This window comes from Rousettus aegyptiacus, unplaced genomic scaffold, assembly GCF_014176215.1.
Source record: "Rousettus aegyptiacus isolate mRouAeg1 unplaced genomic scaffold, mRouAeg1.p scaffold_m13_p_14, whole genome shotgun sequence".
NCBI lineage: Eukaryota > Metazoa > Chordata > Mammalia > Chiroptera > Pteropodidae > Rousettus > Rousettus aegyptiacus.
This window is the reverse complement of record NW_023416289.1, coordinates 2,930,507-2,949,287: the sequence shown is the minus strand read 5'-3', so window position 1 is coordinate 2,949,287 and position 18,781 is coordinate 2,930,507. Positions and strand designations below refer to the sequence as shown.

Sequence of the window (18,781 nt, the reverse complement as noted above, 5' to 3'; positions counted from 1 at the left end):
GTGCACCAGGCACCTGCTGGGGTGCTGCTCACCCTCCCGTCCGCGTGGCCCTCGCCCCCACCCCACGCGCTGTCTACCCTGCCCAGTGTCACGTGACACCTGGCTAGTCGCCCTCCCGGAGGGAGTTGATCAGGTTTTAAAAATGTCTTCGAAGTTTGTCCTATGTCCAGAAAAAAAATGTACACGTCGGAAAAGTGCAGCTCGATGAGTTTTCAGAAGTGAACAGATCCCGACCACACAGCAGAGCTTGACGACCCCCTGCCGAGCCCGATGCGCCCCCTTCTGGTCCTGCCCTTTCCTCAAGGACCCGGAGTGGTTTCGTCACCAGAGGCGATTTAAAGAGCAGAAAGGTGTCTGATTCCTCCCTGTGTCTCCTGCACTGCCCTCCGCAATGCCTGGCGCCTGGTGTTTAAATAAACACCTGAGGGGACGGACCAGATCGCGGACCAGATCGCGCTGGGGTGAGGATAAGGAGGTGTTACTGTAACAATGGCCGCAGTGGTTACGTTCTATCAGGCTGTTGGAACCTGTGCTTCCCCGGCTGCCTGAGGTCAGTGGCTTGCCCAAGGTCAGCCAGCCGGTTGGTGGCGGTCGCTATGACCTGGGTCTGTCCGGCCCGAGTCTGAAGCTGGCACTATGAACCTCACTTCCTGCTGGTTTACAGCCCTGGGCAGTCCTTCCTCCGCTGGGCCAGCTGGACATGGGCTCAGCAGGTGACAGACCTGGACTGTCCTTGGCGGGCGAGCTGCCGGTTCCTCGCAGCACCCCCTCTCCACCCGCCGGGCACCCCATTCCTCTCGGGCTGCACTGAGCCTTCTGTGTGCCTCTCGGAAGGACAGGGCATATTTCTTCCCAACCCTCCGAAGACCCGGCCCGCACTGGAGGGCTTCATCATTATGCAAATTAGCGGGATTGGATCTGCTCCCGCAGAGGACTCTGGGGGCGGCAGAAGGACGGGCTGCCACTGGAGCTGGATCGAGCCTCAGATTAGGCCATCGATGGGGTGCGGGGGGAGGGTCCGCACGGAGAAGGGGCTGGTGCCAGTGATTCGCCCCCCAGGGGAGGCTGTCGGGAGCGAGGGGCTAGGGACAGGTGCGGCCGGCGAGCAGGCTCAGGCTCCCAGCCTCGCCGCCGAGTGTGGGGCTGGAGAAAGACGCTCCTTTCGGATTCTCTCTTTGTGTATTGAGCCCTTCTGTGATTCATCAGTAAGTAAATATCAGCTGAGGGGTGATTTGTTTCTAACAAGCTTATAAAATACTGGCGTCATTTGTGGGCTTATTGGAGTGCCGATTATAAACACTCCCCCATGCCCGCTCCTCTACGTCAAATTAGCATTCGGAATACAAATATTGGGTCCTCGCACCGCTTTCCACGGGGTGGGAAGGTGCGCGGCCGCAGGACCTCAGCCCTGGACGGGGGCCTTTAGAACCCAGCCCCAAGGGGCTGAGGGGCGGCCCCTCGCGGGGCCGGGAGGGAGGGGGCGAGGCCTGGGAGCCCAGCTGCTCCTCCTCCTTCCCGCTGCCAAGTTGCCTGTGACCCGGTCCCCCCGGCCCCCGAGCCTGTCATCTCCAATCTCACGGAGGGCGCAGATCCGGGCGGGCTGCATCTGGCCTGTGGGGCCTTCGGCGCGGCCGCCTTCCCAGGGGGCGGCACCGCCCTTGGCCTGGTCAGAAGCAGGCTTGCTGAGGACGTCTGATGGGTTGTGGGGACGTCACACACCAGCCTCCTCACTGCCCCTCGCTGCCCATCTCCCCGCACCCCCGGCCTCTGGCTTTGTGGCCACGAGTCACGTCAGGCATGTCTCCTTCCCTCTGGGGCCCGAGCCTGAAACGAATCCCAACTCACATGCAGCCTGACGCCTGGCGTGGGGCCGGGGGTGGGGGACGCGCCCTTGCAGAGTGTAAGAGCTGGCTAGCCCTGTGCTCCCCCAGCTCCACACACGCCTGTGACCTCTGTCCCCGTCTTGCATGGGGAGCTGGGTGCAGAGAGGTGACGTGCCGGCTCGCACGGTGGCCGGGCCCAGGCTTGAGCAGTGGCCTGCCCGCCCCGCTCAGCAGACAATGGGTCTGAGTCTAGGCACAGGCGGGCGGTTTGCCCCCACGGAGACGCGGACCTGGCGGGGACCAGCAGACGGTGAGAGCTGCCTGGAGCCCCCCACGGGCACCGCCGCAGACCGGGGCCCGAGGCACCTCGCCCTGTAGACGGGGACGCTGGGGCCCGAGAGGGATGCTGTCCTTGCCTCCGTTGTCTTAGTCATTAGTCAGTGGGTTAGAATTTTAAGTAAGAAGCTTTTATTCTAATTTGTTACAAAAGTTATCCATGCCCATTGCAGGAAAACTAAATACGGCCAAGCAAGGCTACGAAAAGCATATCCTGCCATCCCGAGGACCGTCCGACGCCTCCGTATGTGTCCTCTCAGGAGGCGTTCGTCTCTGGCCCGTGGGGCTGGGGCCGGGGCGCAATGCGGCTTGTCTCTGAGGAAGCCCCCTCTGTCCCGCAGGCCCTGACCCACTGCACGCAGGGCGCCGGGCGGTGCCGGCTGCGGGGGCCGAGAGGGGGAGCAGGCTGAGCGTGCAGAACGGCAGTTCTCAGTGCAGCGAGCGGGGGTCCCCCGTGGGGCTCGAGACGAGGGGTGGGCAGGCTGGACGTGTCCCTGTGCCGTGCGAGCGTGACCGCCTGCTGCTGTCCAGAGGCACGGAGGGCGTTCCCGGGGAGGGCGCAGCCCGCGAGGAGGCCCGGAGGGGCTCTCCGTGGTGAGCCGGACAGGGCGCCCGGATCGCGGCCTGCGCGCAGGGCCCTCGTTTCCAGGCCGGGTCGAGCCCCCGCCCGGGAGGTCGTGGGTCCGAGACGCACTCTCGGTTTCGGGAGCGGAATTCAAGGTGCTGCGTGAGCGTCTGGCTTCTGGGTTTCGGGCTGTCATCGGGGTTGGGCCCTCGTGTGTTCGGGGCATGGCGAAGCTTGAGGTGAGGGCAGAGGACTCTGCCTGGGGTTCGTTTGCCCCCCCAGGTATGAGGCGGACGTCATGGTTGGGATGGGGGGCTATGTCCTTTGCTGTGATGGAGCTTCTATATTAAGAAACCCGTGTAATTTGTAGGCCCTCGTACCCCTCGAGGGCTATGTGCACGTCCATCTCCCGGTCATATCCAGTGGGGACAGAGACGCCATCTCAGACCTAGGCCTTCGGTGGCACCAGGGACCCCGGGTCATCACTCCAGGTCCTGGCCCTCCAGTGGAGCTGCTTCCGTGTCCTGGGCCCCGGGGCGGCGAGGCTGGGATGTGGGCCGCTATGACCCAGGGCTCCGGCGGGCCAGCCTGCGGCAGCTGCTCTCCTCCCTGGGCCAGCGTGGAGCGTGGAGGGCGGCACGGGGGTGGCCTCCACCCCGGTCCCCAGCCTCCCAGCAGTTAGTCGGAGCCTGGCCCCTGGCGCAGGCTGCCCGTCCCGTTTTCTGGGGGTGGGGGCCCTCTGCGGCTGTCACTTAATGCCTCCTTGGGCTGGGAATGGGAGCTGGGTACAGACCCCGGGCTTCCGGGGCCTGCCGGTGGGTGAAGGCAGGGCCAGGTGGCGGACAGGGCTGGCTGTGGGCGCAGCAGGTGGACTGGCCGGCCTCTGGGAGCTGTCTAGGGATGGCACACCCCACTCTGGTCTCGGGGTGCTGGGCCAACCCCATTCCAGATAACCGTGTGGCAGAGCTCAGTTCTGGGAGCCGAACAGGCAGCAGCCAGGGCTGGTGTTGAGCCTGGGCCTGGCCGTCCAGCCCCGGGCCTGCTGGAGGGGAGGGACAGAGGAGGCGGCAGCCCTGGCTTGTCCTGACAAGGTGGCGGTGGTGGGTGTGGCTGGGCGAGGGGGGGCAGGGGGCGGGAGAGCCCAGGTCGACCTACCGAATGAATGCCTTGAATGCCTCAGAGGCCACGTGACTCGAAGCATGGCTTTTTGGCCGAAGGAAAGCCACTCCCCAGAGTCGGCTCAGTGCCGGTGGGTCTGCCGGAGTCACGTGACGGCTCGAAGGCCGTAGCATTGATTTGAACGTATCCATTTATTCCACGTTGCGTTTGAATTTCCCATTTTAGCTTCAGTTTTCATTGTACTCGGGTCGCAGCAAAAACCCGGTTTCGCGAGCGCGGCCTGCGGAAGCCGAACGAGGGAGCCGCGCAAACCGCTCGGCCGAGCTTTGCAGACCCCGGCGTTTGCTTCCCTGGCCGGCAGCGGGGCGAAGCCGGGGTGAACGGGGATGTCTTGGCCTTGACTGCAGGAAGGGTCCTCTGCTCACATTCTGATGTCTCTCGGGGACATGCAGGATCTGGGGACACGGGGTGCGTGGTGAGGGGTGGCTCGGTGTGGGTGTGGCAGGTGGGCTTCTGGACCAGCTAGTCACCCACGGTGACCGATCCGCCTCGCAGCCTGTCAGTCCGGAGCCACCCAACGGTTTGAGTTGCGTTTTCCAGAGAAACCTTATTACTCTCGGAAGGTCCTGCGGTCACGTACTCTTACCTGCCCGGGCAAAGCGACCCCATCGTTACCGGGGTAGCAGTGCAAGTTGAAGGTCATAGAAGGTCACATCTGAGCAGTCGCCCCTACAGGGCAATCGCCACAAGAGCCGATGCGCGAAAGGGGCGAGGCGCTCTTCACCACGTTTCGAAACACACGTGCGTCGGCGTGGGAAACACTTACCTGTTGCCTGCTCTGTGCCCCACTCCGCGTAGGCCCTGGGGCGCCAGCGCCGAGTGCGCCGGGGACTCTGAACCCGGCCGGTCGCTCTGCCGTGCAAATCTGCCGAGCGCCTGAGATGCGGGACCGAGCTTTCCATTTTATTTAACTGATTAACTGAGATTTAAATAGCTACGCTTGGCCAGCAGCTGACCTATCAGATGGTGCACATGGAGCAGGTGCAAACTCCTCAGCGCTTTGCGACAGAAATCGGCCACCGTGGTCTAGCGGTCTCACTCGTTCTTGCCCTGGCAGTGGCTGGGAGGCGGGGCTGCCCAGTGTCCAGTCGGCATGGCCGGAGAGGAAGACGCGGGGACCTGCACTTCCCAGGCCGAGCACAAGGTCTCGCTCTAAGCGTCAGGAGCCGCGGGGCCGGTCCTGGGTCTGCCGGGATGGAGAAGCTCTGCACGGCCTTGCCCCCCGCCTTCTGCGTCCCTGCCCTGTGTGTGTGCGCGTGGACCACTCTCTGGCTTCTTGATACGTTGCTCTTGCTCATTTAAAAAAAAATGATCTTGGCGGGGAAAAAAAAAACGATGTCAGCAGCAGAGGAAACCCCTGGTAGTGGAAGCAGGAGTGACGTGTGCGTCCCCGGCAGGGTCGGTGACAATGAGGGTTCCGCAGCCTGCCTGTCACGCTAATTGTATGTTATTAGAGGCCATTAATCTGAGGATTGTTAGCACGATGGGTTTTTCAGCAGTCGCCTTGTTGTAGGAGACGCGCATCCGAAGATGGGCGATACCCATCGGTAGGTGTTAAGCAGGTGGTGCGTTAAGGAAGGATAAACTGCTGCCTCCACTGAGCGGGTAGCGGCATCTTCACTTCCCGAGGGCCCTGGTCTCGTGCGGGTGGGGGGGGGGGGTGAGTGCGAGGAGGGCAGTGGATGTTTGAGGCTCCCAAAGCCTCAGTTCAAGGGGTTCGGGGGCAGGGAGGTTCTCTCCCCCATCGGCCTGTGGTTGATTTGACCCCATGGTTCCCTCTCTCTCTCCATTAAGTAGCTGAGACGGGCGCACCCCGTCTCTCAGTGGCATGTCCAGGGCCTGTTTGGTGACTTCTTTTTTGCCCAAGACAACGGGTCACCTTGTGTCCTGAAGGTTACAAGCGCTCAGACTGCGGGGGCCAGGCCTCTGTCAGCTGCCGCGAGAGGTCTGCACGCAGGGCCCGCTGCGCAGGTGCGGCGTCTCCTCACTAACCGTCCAGGGCCGCTGGCACCTCGGGCCTGTGTTCGCTGGTGGTGTGGGGGCAGGTCGGAGAGCTGGAGAGAGCCTCCGTCTGCCCGGGAGTCGTCGGTCAGCGGAACCATCTGGAGTCTCCCGAGTTGAGTTTCGGAGGAGGCGAGAGCGAGCAAAGTACTTGTGACTTAGGACGGCGAGTCCTGGAAACGGGCCATGGCCACCTGGCCGACCTTGCCATGGGGACCCCAGGCGAGTGCGGGGTGGCTGAGCCAGCCAGGCCTCCCATGGTGTGGGGCCTGGAGGGAGGGCCTGCACGGTCCCCCCTCCCAGCCTTCCTGCCCCAAACCCCAGCTCGACGCTGTCCCCGGGTGCAGAGAGTGACCCACAACGTCTGGCCTGGGAACATGCGGAGAATCTGGCCGGCCCTGGAATGAGGCCAGGCGGCCGAGTGATCGGGCCAGGCTGACGTGACGCCTGGGTCGCAGGCGCGGGGCTGGACCTCAGGGCTCGACCCCCTGCGTGGACTCGTACTGGACGCCACCGGGTGGAGGGGCGGGGTGGGTGGGGGACCCCGTTGCCCCCTCGTCCGCCCCCGCCCACACGCGACGCTGCCGGTGTGCGGAGAGGGGTCAGCCTGCCCCTTCCTCCTGCAGTCACATGGCCTCCGCTCGGACCCGCGAGGCTGGCATCGCCGTGGAAGGGGGCAAATGTTGGTGGGTGCCTGGGTAAATAAGTATAAATAGTTTTCTTTCTGATATGTGACCGGATTATTTTCCAGTTGATTTGAAGCCTTGGCCCCAAGTGGCCCGCAGATCAAAAAAAGATAAGGGTCAGTTACAAGGTTGAGCTCATTCTCCGTTGCCATGGCAACTGACCTCAGGCAACCCCCGGAGGACTACACCCAGCTCCCAGGTGATGGTTTTGCTGTCCTCGCCATCAATCCCAAGCCTTTCAAAACTCAGGCTGCCTAATTGTCAGGGCTCTGTTTTGAAGAGGCTCCGGGTCCCCGTGGGGCCCGGTTCAGGCTGCCGGAGCTCATTTATAAGCCTCTGTGAAACACGGGGGACCCTGAGGTGGGTCCCTCCTGGCCAGAAAGGCCTGGGAAGTTGCTCCCCGGGGGAGAAGGAAGGGCACAGCCCGTCCTCCAGGATTAATTAGGAAAATGGGAGCCCAAAATGGGGCCAGCCGTGGTGGGGCACGGCTTCGGGCAAGGCTGGGCGTCCTTGAGGGGCGGGAGGCCCACCGCACCCTGGCACTGGGGGTCCGGGGCACCGGGGAAGCCGGGGCGTCGCGTGTGAGTGTCGAGCAGCCCCTCCAACGACACCCCACGTCCTTCCATCCCAGTCGGGATAATAGGAACATGTTTCCCCCTGTTAGCTGACGACTCCTCGGCCTTGTGTGGTGGGGACCAAAAACGACTCTGGAAAACTTTGCCCTTTTCAGAGCCCTGTACCGTACGGCCTCGGCAAGAGCGCTGGGACGGCTCTGAACGCCGAGTCCCGTGACAGCCGACCTCCGACGGGACCGGCATCCCCAGAAGCCCGTCGCGGAGCTCAGGGCCCCTCACACCAGGGCGCACACCCCCGTCGCCGGGGCACTGGGCTGAGAGGCTGCGGCTCCATCCCGCTCTCGGGGAGGCCAGGGCTGCTGTCGGGGACCGCACCATGCCCAGCGTGTCCGGGCGCCCCAGGGGCTTGGGGACCCCAAGGGCAGCACTTGCCCCCGCCCTCACTCCCCAGCTCCCGCCTGGCCTTTGGCGAAGGGCCCCCTCTGAGACCCTCGTGGCCGCCCAGGGTCGTCTCCCCCTTCCCCTCCGCCTGCCCGGGTTCGCTTCCTGCCGGAGCGTAATGACGCATCGATCGGCGGCCCGGCCTGGCTGTCTGGACGCTGTTTTTTGCCCTCCGCTCTCTCTGCCCCGAAGTCTTTGTTCCTTAGAGAGAACAAAGGCCCGAGCCCCCCCCACCCCACCGCCGGCACGTGCTCTGTCGTGTTCTCTGTTTGCCTGTTTGCTGTTGGCTACTTATTGGGGTGGCATCAGAGGGGCCCCTCCTGGGTCCCCCCTTGCGTCCGCATTTGCCCAGAGGAATGCTGGGTGCTGCGCCCCCTCTTCATTATCTCCACGTGTCCTGTGTGTATCTGAGCCTGGACCCCGGGACCTCAGGCGTCTTTACTTGACCTGATTTGGTGTGGTGTGGGGGGGAACCCCAGCCCCCAGTGCTGTGGAGCTGGCGTGTGCTGGAGTCCGTTGCCCAGGCAGGTGGCAGAGGCCGCGTGCATCTCTCTGCTTTCCTCCCGCGGGGGGAGGTGCGTGGCCGGGGCGTCCACGCTGCCAGGTGCGGGGCTGCCCCCCGCCTCCCCTGGGGGGAGTCCACGGCCCTCCTGTCAGCCGGACCTGGTGCGGGCAGAGGCCGCGTGCATCTCTCTGCTTTCCTCCCGCGGGGGGAGGTGCGTGGCTGGGCCGCCCACGCTGCCAGGTGCAGGGCCGCCCCCCGCCTCCCCTGGGGGGAGTCCGCGGCCCTCCTGTCAGCCGGACCTGGTGCAGGCAGGGGCCGCGGGCTCAGACGTGGAAATGCGGTGGCCGGCCGCGCACCCTCCTCCTCGCCGCCGGTTTTTGGACGGTCGAGGTGCTCACGGTGTGGGGGTAGCTTGCTGGACCCCAGCTCTCGGCGTCTGTGGTCTCTTTTGTACTTCGTAAAGCCAGCGAGGGGCTGCCTGGGGCGATCAGCGAGCCCCCTGCTCCCCGGCCCCCTCCCGTCCGCCACAGTGTCGTGGGGGGGCCTGTCCCTCCCTGCTTCCCCGCCCTGCTCCGCCACGGGGGGCGGCCTCCCCGCCTGTGCCTCGGAGCAGGCCGCGCTGGCACACGGCACCCAGCGCTCCCCCACGCCCCTGACGCCACGTCCCAAGCAGAGTACTCAGTGGTCTACACGGATCCTTCGTCTCCTGCCCACTGAGCGCCCACGATGTGCCAGGGCCTGTTCTCGGTGCTGGTGATGTAGCGATGAGCTCAGGAGCCTCGTGGTGAGGGCCCAACGAACTCGCGTGCCGGGCGGCGCGCAGGATCTAGGACGGTCAAGGCGGCCGAGGAGCCGGAAGGGGTGAGGCGTGTGCTGTTTTAACGGGTGGGGGGCGGCCTCATCCGAGCAGACACCTGCATGCCGCATGAAGTGGGGGTACGGGGAGGAGGCGGTCTGGGGGGAGGATGCCGCAGCGAGGGCAGGGGTCCTGTGGCAGGAGAAGCCTGCTCGGCGGCCTTGCAGAAACCCCGGGGTGATTCTCCCCGTTTTTTCTAGCAGAAGCAGCGGGAGCTCGGGGAGGTTCAGTAACTTGTCCGTGCACACACAGCGAGGGGGCGGCGTGCGCGGAGCTGGGACCCAAACGCAGGTGTTCCTGGCTCTGGCTGCTGCGTCCTCGAGTGCCGCTTCCCGGACGGAGGGGCTGTCAGGGCCCCCGTCAGCTCGGGCGCCTGTGACTCATCACGCGTCACTCATTCTCTCCCAGAGTGGGGGAGGCGTTAGCAACGGCACTGCCGGGTCCGCCTCCCAGTGGGGTCCCTGCTTACGGCGGGCCAGGCAAGGCCGGTCCGCCTCCCAGTGGGGTCCCTGCTTATGGCGGGCCAGGCAAGGCCGGGGGTGTGCCCAGGGGTGTGGCGGGAGCAGGTCGCGCTGCTGCGTTGGAGCTGGGGGACAATGCCCTGCCCCCCTCCCCACCGCAGCCCGCCAGCCTGCCTCCCGGGCAGCAAATTGTGGCCTGCGAGCCTGTGCCCAGGCCTCCGCGTGCCATCGGCGGGACCCGCCTGGGCTTCACCTTCGGCATCCTGATGATCAGCGCTCTCTCCTCCTGGCTTCCCCCAAGACCTGTATGGAAATAAGTGCGTGTCTGCCCGGGATCAAATGCTGTCGGAGACAGAAGTCGGCACCGGGGGCCGCGCAGGGCGCAGTATCCCCCAGCACGGCGCTCCTCCACAAAGCCCTCGCTCGCTTCTCTTTCGGGCTGACACAGTTTCAGCCTGAAAGGTTCCAGCAGGCCGGCTCGGTTTTAAGCAAAAGCACATCCTATTATTTTTTTGAGAAATGAAGTGTAAAATTAACACTTATTATTCCTGGGCAGAGCTGAGAGGGAGAGAGCGAGAGAGAGCGGGGGGGCGGGGGGGGCTCTGGCATTTTTGTACTTGCGTGGTTGTTTGTTTGGCAGTTTGGGTTTTTTATATTTATTTTTATTTTTAAAAGATCGTGATAAATCGGCAGATCGCCAGTGGCGGCCGCGACTTCTGGGGACTGGGGGGGTGGGGCCGAGGTGGGACACTTCGCGGCTGAGTCGGGCAGCACGACCCAAGTTGCAGGGTTCCCCTTCACGGACGCCTGTCCGGTGCCTTTGAAGAACAGCGTGGAAGGAATCGTGTGTGCGTGTGAACGCACGGACCCTCGCAGCCCCCACGCCGCGGCGGGGGACCTACGGGACCTGGGCAGCCTTGCCATTCTGCCCCAAGCGCTGCGTGATCCTTGGGCAGTCAGGAAAGTTCTCCCTGAATAGCCTGGGGTGCTGCTGTCTGCGACCCCGGAACTCGGGACAGGGTGAGAGGTTGTCAGCGCCCGCCGGGCGCAGTGACGGTGGCGGAGAATTCTGTCAGCGTCCGCAGGCTGGCTCGCCTGGGGCCACAGGCGTGCGAAGGAGCGTCACCCCCTAACTAGGGCAGCTCCTCCCCCGTGCCCCCCACTTCACTGGGTGGTTTCGGAGGCAGAGGTACAGAGAGTGGACACCTCATCGGGCACCTCCTAGCCTCGTCCTTCAGAGAGGAGTTTTGTAGGTCGGAGGGTCCGGCCCCCGAGGGGAGTGCTTCTCCGGTCCGTGGGGGGCCCTCGGGCTTTATTATTTTCACCTCATTTTTACTTTTCGCCGGGTTCATTTTCCCTCTCTCAGCTCCCCGGGTTCGACACTTGGGGGAGAGCGGAGAAAGGGACCAGGTGGGCCCTTGATCTAATTAGCCCGAACCTCCCATCGGTGCCGGCGGGGGCTGTGGCGGTTTCGGTGGCAGCCGGGGGCAGCTCCGGGGCTGCCTGGCCGTGCACGCATCTCTGAACGTGGGTGCCGGCCGTAGCTGCATCTGTGAATCGGGGGGACCCGCTGATGAATTGCTGGGCATGCGGAGAACCGACAGTGACCGTCAGACATGATTTATAACCCGCAGGAGGCTGCTTTGTCTTCTCGGTGTGTGTGTGTGTCAGACGGCCACGTCTCCACGCACGGCCGAGGGCACGGAGGCCCCGCTCGGCGGAGAGCGGCAGATCCTGCTCTGCCGTCGGCCCGGGGGGTGGGCTCTGGTGGGCAGGGGAGAGGGCCTGGCCAGGCGTGGCTCTCCTCCGTGAGTATTTCCCAAGCCCCTCCGGGGGATCCGGTGACTGATGCTTCAGGGGCCCGAGGAGGCGGACACAGCATCTGTGCCCACAGCCTGGTCGCCAGCATCGGAAAGATTCACGGGATGTGGTTAGATGAATCCAGGGTCGCTGTGCCCAGCCAGGGGCAGCCGTGTGTGCTGGCGTAGTCCGGGGAGGCTGCCTGGAGGTGGTATGCGGTTGGGATGCATACAGATGGGGGGGGGGCTTCCGAGTACCACCCCCCGCTGGCTGTGTTGCCTCGGCTAGGGGTCTGATTCTCCGAGCCCATTTTTCCTTCTCTAGAAACGTGCTTTTCCCAGCAGGCAGGGTTAATTCAGAAATTAAATTTACGTTATAAACTGTAATAGAAATCGCTGTGCAGTTGTCATTTTCACGTACCCTCTGCCTCGTTAACGTCCGAGAGGTTCCACACTCTAATGGGGAGGCCGCATGTAAGGCCGATGCCTCGTTCATCCATCCATCCATCCGGGCCTTGAACCCATACTCAGCGCCAGGTATTGAGAAGCATCGTTTACGGGGCAGGGGGTGGGTTGGGGGTCTTCTGAGGCTGCCCCCCACACCGAGGCCATCTCTAATTATGATGAGAGCCTCCCCGGGGGAAGCGGGGGGCGTGCTGCGCCCGCCCTGCATCCCCAAACCTGCCAGCGAGTCCCTCCGCCGCTGGGATGAGCGAGACCTGCCTGCGTGTCTGTCGGGGGCGCGTGGCCTAGTTGCCAGGGCTCCAGGGGCACGGCAAACACCCGGCAGATTCCAGCCGGTGGGCTATGTGGGGCAGGCCCACCTGCCCGCGCACGCGGCTCCGCGTGCCCGTGCAGCGGGGACGGCTGGGCCGGGGGGGACTCCTGCTGTCCCCGCCAGCCCCTGCCAGGGCCCGGGGACCCGGGGACTGGCCAGGAGCCGCAGCCCATCTGTGCTCGCGCCGTGGTGCCCGCAGAGCCCCTCTGCTACCTAATTCTTGTCTTCGAGGGCGAATCACAGCACCTGGCGTCTTTGGTGAGGCTGGTTCCCTGGGGGACCCCGAGGGGGAGCCGTGTCCTTGGCTGTCCCAGATAACGTTCTCGCCGACACCGGTGTGCCCGGCGACAGACGCCGAGCACTTGCTGTGAGCCGGGGGCGGGTCAGAACCCCGTTTCTTCCCCTTATTAACCATTAATATTAGTGACTTACTTGATTCCCACACCAGCGATGAGAGTAAGGCTATTTGGGGGGGGGGGGGTGGCTAGGCTGACTTTGTTTTTAAAGACCCTGTTTTTTTGGAGCAGTGTTAGGTTTGCGCCGCGCCCCTGGGTTCCTTCCGGCCCCTGCCGCCCAGGGGCACAGCCGCCGGGCCTCTGCCTCGCGCGCCACGCCGGCACTTTGCGTGTGCGCAGAGATGACCCCGCACCGGCCCACCTAGTCACCCGGAGCCCGCGGCCTGCCTGGGGCGGGGGCTTCTCCCTCGGCGTTGTGCGTTCTGCGGGTTTAGAGGAAGGCGTGACGATGGTGCCCGTCACTGGGGTACCACACGGAGCACCCCTCGCCCTGAAGGTCACCTCGCGCCCCCCGCCCCCCGCAGCCGCTGACCTCCGTCCCCACGGTTTTGCCTCTTCCGCGGCGCCGCGCGCCACGCGGCCTTTCCGGCCTGGCCTCTCGCTGAGACGAGCGCCCCGTCTCCCGCGCGGCGGCTCGCCAGCCCGTCTCCTCCTAGTGCTGAATGACGCCCCGCGGCCGGGTACGGTGTGTCGCCCGCCGGAGGGCACCCGGCCGCCCCCAGGCCCGGCAGCTACGAGCGCGGTTGCGGCAAACGTCCGTGGGCGGGGCTGCATGTGGACGGATGTTTTCCGCTCGTCTGGGTAGATGCCGGGGAGCGCGACCGCGGGTCTCACGGCGCGGGAATGTTCGGCGTTTGGGACGGCGCCAGGCTGCCCTCCAGCGTGGCCGGGCTGTGGTGCGCCCGCCGGCGAGCGAGGCCTCCGCGGCTCCCCGTCCTCGCCCGCGCTCCGCGGTGCCGCTGTCCCGGGCGCTGGCCTTTCCGATAGGTGCGCGGTGGTGAGGAAGGCTGTCCACAAGCATTTTACAAAGGGAGAAACTGAGGCACCGGCTGCCCGACTTACCCGAGACCACGCAGTCAGCGGCGGCACCAGGTTCTCCAGGTTCTCACCCCGGAAGGTGTGGCACTTCGGCCGGTGGGATTCCCTGCCGCCCCCTGCCGACCACCGCGTCACACTGGGCGCAGGGGCCAGGCCCTTCCGTCCTCCCTCACAGCGCGAGCCGACGCCCAGGCCCCAGGACACGAACCCCGCCTGCCGACCCCAGTGGGTGCCAGACTCGGCTCCCCACTCGGGTCGGTCACTGGCCCTCGGGGCGCGCGCTCTCCCCTGAGACCCTCGAGTGAGGGTTTGGGGTCACGGCAGCTCCCAGGTGGGGAGGCGGAGCCGCGTTCTGACCTGGAAGCAGGCAGGGTGTCTGCCCATTGTTTAACGGGCTGCCAAATAGGCCGTCTGCCTCCGAGTTTAAAAGAGGTCCGTCTGTCTGTCTGTCTGTCTGTCTGTCTGTTTTTGGTGATGTCTTCCAGGGGCTGCCCGTCCCTCTTAGAGTAAAATCTCAAAGTCCTCCAGTGACCGTCAGGTGACACGCACCCCTCGTCCCCTCCGACCTCACCCCCGCCTCGTCCCCGGGCCCCTAAGCTCAGGCACGCTGCCCCCTTGCTACCGAGCACGAGCTCACCTGAGGCCGTGCCCCGGCCCTCACCTGGAGAGCCGCCCGAGTTCGCACGCCGGCCCCCGACGCTGTGTGTTACGTGCGCTTTCTGCGTGCCCCCACCCCCACTACAGCCGGGGCGCGCATTCTCCGTTCAGGTCCCCGCCCAGCTCAGCGCCCGGCACGCCGCCCGTGCTCGGTAAACATTCTGCTGGAGTTTTTAAACTCCTGGTTGGATCCCCTTCTCTGTGCAGACCCCACCCCGGGGCCCTGTCCGTGCGACACGGTCTTGGGTTCAAGCTGTTGAATGCGGCCTGTGCAGCTGGTCCCTGGACCAGCAGAAGTCACAGCACATGATGCTTTCGAGAGCCAGTGGGGCTGGGACGGGCTCGGCTCTGCGGCCCCCACGCCGGCCCGGGGCGGGGGGCGGGGGAGGGCCGGGGCTGCTGCCGGGGGGCGCGGCGGGCGGTGGCTGACGGCGTGGCCGGTTCCCTTGCAGAGGAAGGCATCAACCACGAGTGCAAGCTGTGCAACCAGACGTTCGACTCCCCGGCCAAGCTCCTCTGCCACCTCATCGAGCACAGCTTCGAGGGCATGGGCGGCACCTTCAAGTGCCCCGTGTGCTTCACAGGTAAGGGCCCCGCGGGGGGGCGGGGGCCCGCGGCTCGCTAGACCTCGGCCTGTGCTCCTGGCCGGACGTGGACCCGGGGTTCACGGGGAGGCCCTGGGGGAGCCCCAGCCACAGCGCCCTGCCGGCCTCCGTGCAGACCTGACCCCGCCCCCGGGCCCTCCGGCCGCCCCTCTGGGGCCGTGGGGCGGCTCCCTTCCCTGGCCCTGCCCTCAGCCCCGCCTCGCCCCCGCACCGAGCCGCTGCCAGTCCTTAGCGCCCCCGGCCCTGGCTCAGGGGACCCCGCCTGGGCCCCGGGCTCACCCCCCTGCACCGTCAGCTCTGTCCGGTGCCGGCGGTGCTCCCCCCACCCCCGGCCTGTCGCAGCCCCTGCTCCCTCCGAGCTGCAGGCCACAGGAGTCGGGCGGCTCTGCCGGCCAAGCCCCAGCCCCCAGACTGGCCGCCGGCCCAGGCGAGCGGCTGTCCCAGCCCGAGGCGCGTCTCAGGGGCTCTGCCCGCCCCCCTCCTGCTGCCCAGATGACAGCCGGTGTGCGCGGGGGCGCCCGGCCTTCCCCTGCCTCCCCCGACATCTGCTGTCTGCCACGGCAGGAAGCCCACCCTGGGGAGGCCGCCTGGCGGGAGGGGCCCTCTGAAGAGCTCCCCTCCCAGATGCGCAGCTGCCTCCAGGTGCCCAGGGCCCGGCTCCTGCTGCTAAAGCCCGGGCGCGACCTGCTCGCGTCAGGCCCGGGGAAGGGGCTGCTGTGGGCGAGGCCCTCCACCCCCCCTACACCCCCGGGGGCTCCCCAGGGCCCTCTTCCCCTTCCGCCTTGGGACCCCCCCCCCCCGCCACTGATCTGTTGTATCACACTCTGTGGGCTAGGTGGGGGCTGGCTCCGCGGGGCCCCAGCCGCTGAGCCCCAGCCGCTGAGCCCGCCGATCCAGGACGCGGGGCCCCCAAGTGGGTGCCGACGGCAGCTCGGTGACGAGCATCGTGCCTCGCGCTTGCCGAGCACCTTGTTGTCCCAGACGCGACGCTGAGCCTGCTCAGTTCCAGCCTTGGCTCTGCCACCGCGAGGCGTGGGCCCGAGGACAAGGCAGTCAATGTTCCCAGCGCCTCGGCTTTCCATCCGTGCAGTGGGGACGAGCGCACTGCCTGCCGGGGGGCCCGGGCTGTGTTCGGGGAGCCCACGCTTGGCAGGAGTCTGGCAAAGGCCGATCACGACGATGACGTGGCCCGGGATTAGCCTGCGTGGTCCTCCCAGCCGCTCAGCGAGCGACGTGTTTTAAAGACCGCCCATTTGGGGGCTGAGGAAATGAAGCCCCGAGAGGCTAAGTGGCTTGCCCAGTGTTGCGCCCTCGTAAGAGGCAGTCAGCTCCCAGCCGCCCCCGGCAGGCCCCGGCAGCGCGGCCAGGAGCCGGCCGCTGGGCCTCGCGCGGGTGCGTGAGCGGCGTGGGCGGGCGGCCCCGGGCCCCGGCGCCCCGCCCTGAGGCCGCGTCCTCTGCAGTCTTCGTCCAGGCCAACAAGCTGCAGCAGCACATCTTCGCCGTGCACGGGCAAGAGGACAAGATCTACGACTGCTCGCAGTGCCCGCAGAAGTTCTTCTTCCAGACCGAGCTGCAGGTCAGTGCCCTGGGCCGCCGCCCGCCCCGCCCGCGCCCCTCGGGGTCCCCGCGGGCGCCGAGGGTGTCGGGTTGAGCTGGGACACAGGGACAGTTGCGCCGCGGTAACAAACACGCTCCGATCTGCGTGTTCACGCGACAGAGTCTGATGTGCGGTTCATGCCCCACGTCTGGGCAGCGGGAGGGGCCCTGCCCACCTCACGCAGCGGCCCGGGCCGTGGGAGCCCGTCTCTGGTTGCCGAGGCAGGGCGGCGGAGAGGTGGCGCCTCACGCACCTGCTCCCACAGCCCCCGCTGGGGAATGACGCACCTGCCCACATTCACGCCGCCTTGGCCGGAGCAGGTGGCGGCCGGGGCAGGGAACCCCGCCCCGTGCCTGGGCGAGGAGCCGCGTGTGTCAGCACCCCGAGGGCTGGCACCCACCGCAGGCCCTTGGGGTGTGCCCGCCCGCCCACACATCCACACAGGTGCCGGCCCTGTGCCCGGCGGTCCACCCGCCCTCAGGGACGAGGCCGAGGTCACTCGTCGTGGCCTTCTTCCGGGGTCGAAGGAGCACAGTGTGGCCTTTGGGGGGCCAGCCCCCTTCTCGCGGTGCTGTGGCCGGTCCCCACAGCCAGGCCGGGCCCGACCTGTCACACTGCTCACGGCAGGTGTCTGCTGCCCATGGAGGACTCCGGGGTTCAGCGTCTGACGCTCGGGGGCCCATCCCCGCCTGGGCGCTTCGTCAGAGAGCTGTTCCCGTCATTCCTCAGGTTGCCCCTCTGAGTCCCTATAGGTCCCTGTATCGGTGACACAGATTCGTGTCATCACAGTGGGGGACAGATGCATGGACCCAGGCCCAGAGAGGGGGTTCCCCTTACAAACGGCCGCCAGCGAGGCAGTGACCCCGCCCGGGCCCCACCGCCGACTCCCCGGTGACCTGCATCTGAGCGTGCGCCTCTGGGCTAAGGGCCCTCACTGTCATGTGACCAGAGGGGGCTCGTGCCAGCACCGGCCCAGCAGGCCGTCCAGGGAGCCTCCTCGCTTGCGCACTGGCTGTGAGCCGCCTCACCTACCTCCCACCTGCCTTACCTGCCTGGCCCAGCTATCAAAATAGGCCCCGGGTCCCCAGACAACTGAAGCTTTTTATAGCCCGGATGACAGGCCTCCTTGAAACCCAGCGGTGCAGATAAACTCCGATGACTTAAATGGGGGACTCGCGCGGCCCCGAGTCCTTCTGCACTGTCCCGGGTGCCGAGAGAGCGAGGCCCGCTCTCCTCGCTGGCTTTGCGGGCTGTCCCCGCGCGGCCCTGCCAAGGTCGCGGGCACCGTGGGGCCAGAGGCCCGTCCCCTCCCCGCGCGGAGGAGCGGGGGCTGTGGCCTCAGGCCGGCGGTGCCCACGTCAGTGGCAGCCACCTGCCCCGCCGCCGGCGCCAGACGCCAGAACGGCTCCTGCAAGCCGGCGGGGTCCTGGGTCACCCCGTCAACCTTTAGGGCGGGCCCTCGAATGCCAAGAACCCCGCTAAATTACAGCCTGAACGAGGCACTATTTTCTGCAATTAATGGTTTTAATTACAGACCACTTAGATGGGGAGCGCCGCAGCGATGCCAGCCCATGCCACGCCGGCTTCCGTCAGGCGGCTCGAGTAGCAAGTTCCCGGTGTTTCGAGAGGAGCGTTTTTCAGGCCCCGATGTTTTCCTCGTCGCTAAGCTGTAGCAGGGGCCGGCGGGCGGGTTTACCCCCCTGGGGTGGCGTGGGGGTTAAGCGGTGCCCCAGGACGGGGCCGGGTCATGACCGGGCCTTGACAGCCGTAGACGGGGGACTGGACCCTGCGAGGTGCGGCCTGGGTCCGTGACGCGGGCCCCCAGGGCCTGTTCTCCTAGGATGCGCTAACAGGAGCGCAGCGGCACCGCCTGTTTGGGCACCCGACGCGGCCCAAAGCCCGAGGCTAATTCTAAGGACGCGGACGTGTGGGGCCACGTCCCCAACAGTCAGGATAGGAGCAGACACGGGGACGAAGCTTTGCGATGCCTGTGTTCCAAACACGTGTCCGGGGGGCCCGCTGCGGTCTCGATCAGGGAGCTGGCAAGACAAGGGCGAATGAGACAAAGAGACACCCAAAGGCCCCCATTCTGGAGGGGTCGATGGGCGCTGTCCAACAGTGGCCAAGAACAGGGGAAAACAGACCGGGTAACGGGTCAGAGCGCGCAGCGAGGTGAGGGGGGTTCTCCCCGGGAGGATGGTCAGGGAGGCCTCTCCGAGGAGGTGGCATTTGGGGCTGGGGGGGGGAGAGAGGGAGGGGGAGGGGAAAGGGAGCCGCGCACAGGCCCTGTGGTCAGCGTGAGCCAGGGGCTGCCGAAGGCAGCATGGCTGCAGCGCAGGGCGTGGGGGGCTGCGGGACGGGAAGGCGTTTGGGGTGCTCCCCCACTGCGGTGGGAGGCCGAGCGGAGGAGACGCGTTATCTGGTCTGCACCCCGCATCGAAGAGTATGGGGTTCGGTGTTTGAAAGATCAAACTGCTAAGTGGATGACAGTCAGGCTGGGAGGACATATTTGCAAATCCCATTATGATGAAGGACTTAGATCCAGAACACGTCGAATGAAAGTCTCAACACTCAGGAGTGAGG

The 18,781-nt window shown here is 66.0% G+C and overlaps 1 protein-coding gene across 12 annotated transcripts in view; it reads left to right on the top strand.

The window, feature by feature from the left end:
- ZNF423 (zinc finger protein 423) overlaps positions 1-18,781 on the top strand; it is a 262,390-nt gene that overhangs the window by 225,934 nt on the left and 17,675 nt on the right. For all 12 annotated transcript variants that reach the window (XM_036231242.1, XM_036231243.1, XM_016147610.2 and 9 more), the window contains 2 exons: positions 14,449-14,580; positions 16,062-16,177. In XM_036231242.1, coding sequence (XP_036087135.1) covers positions 14,449-14,580; positions 16,062-16,177 — 248 coding nt within the window. The remainder of the gene's footprint in view (positions 1-14,448; positions 14,581-16,061; positions 16,178-18,781) is intronic.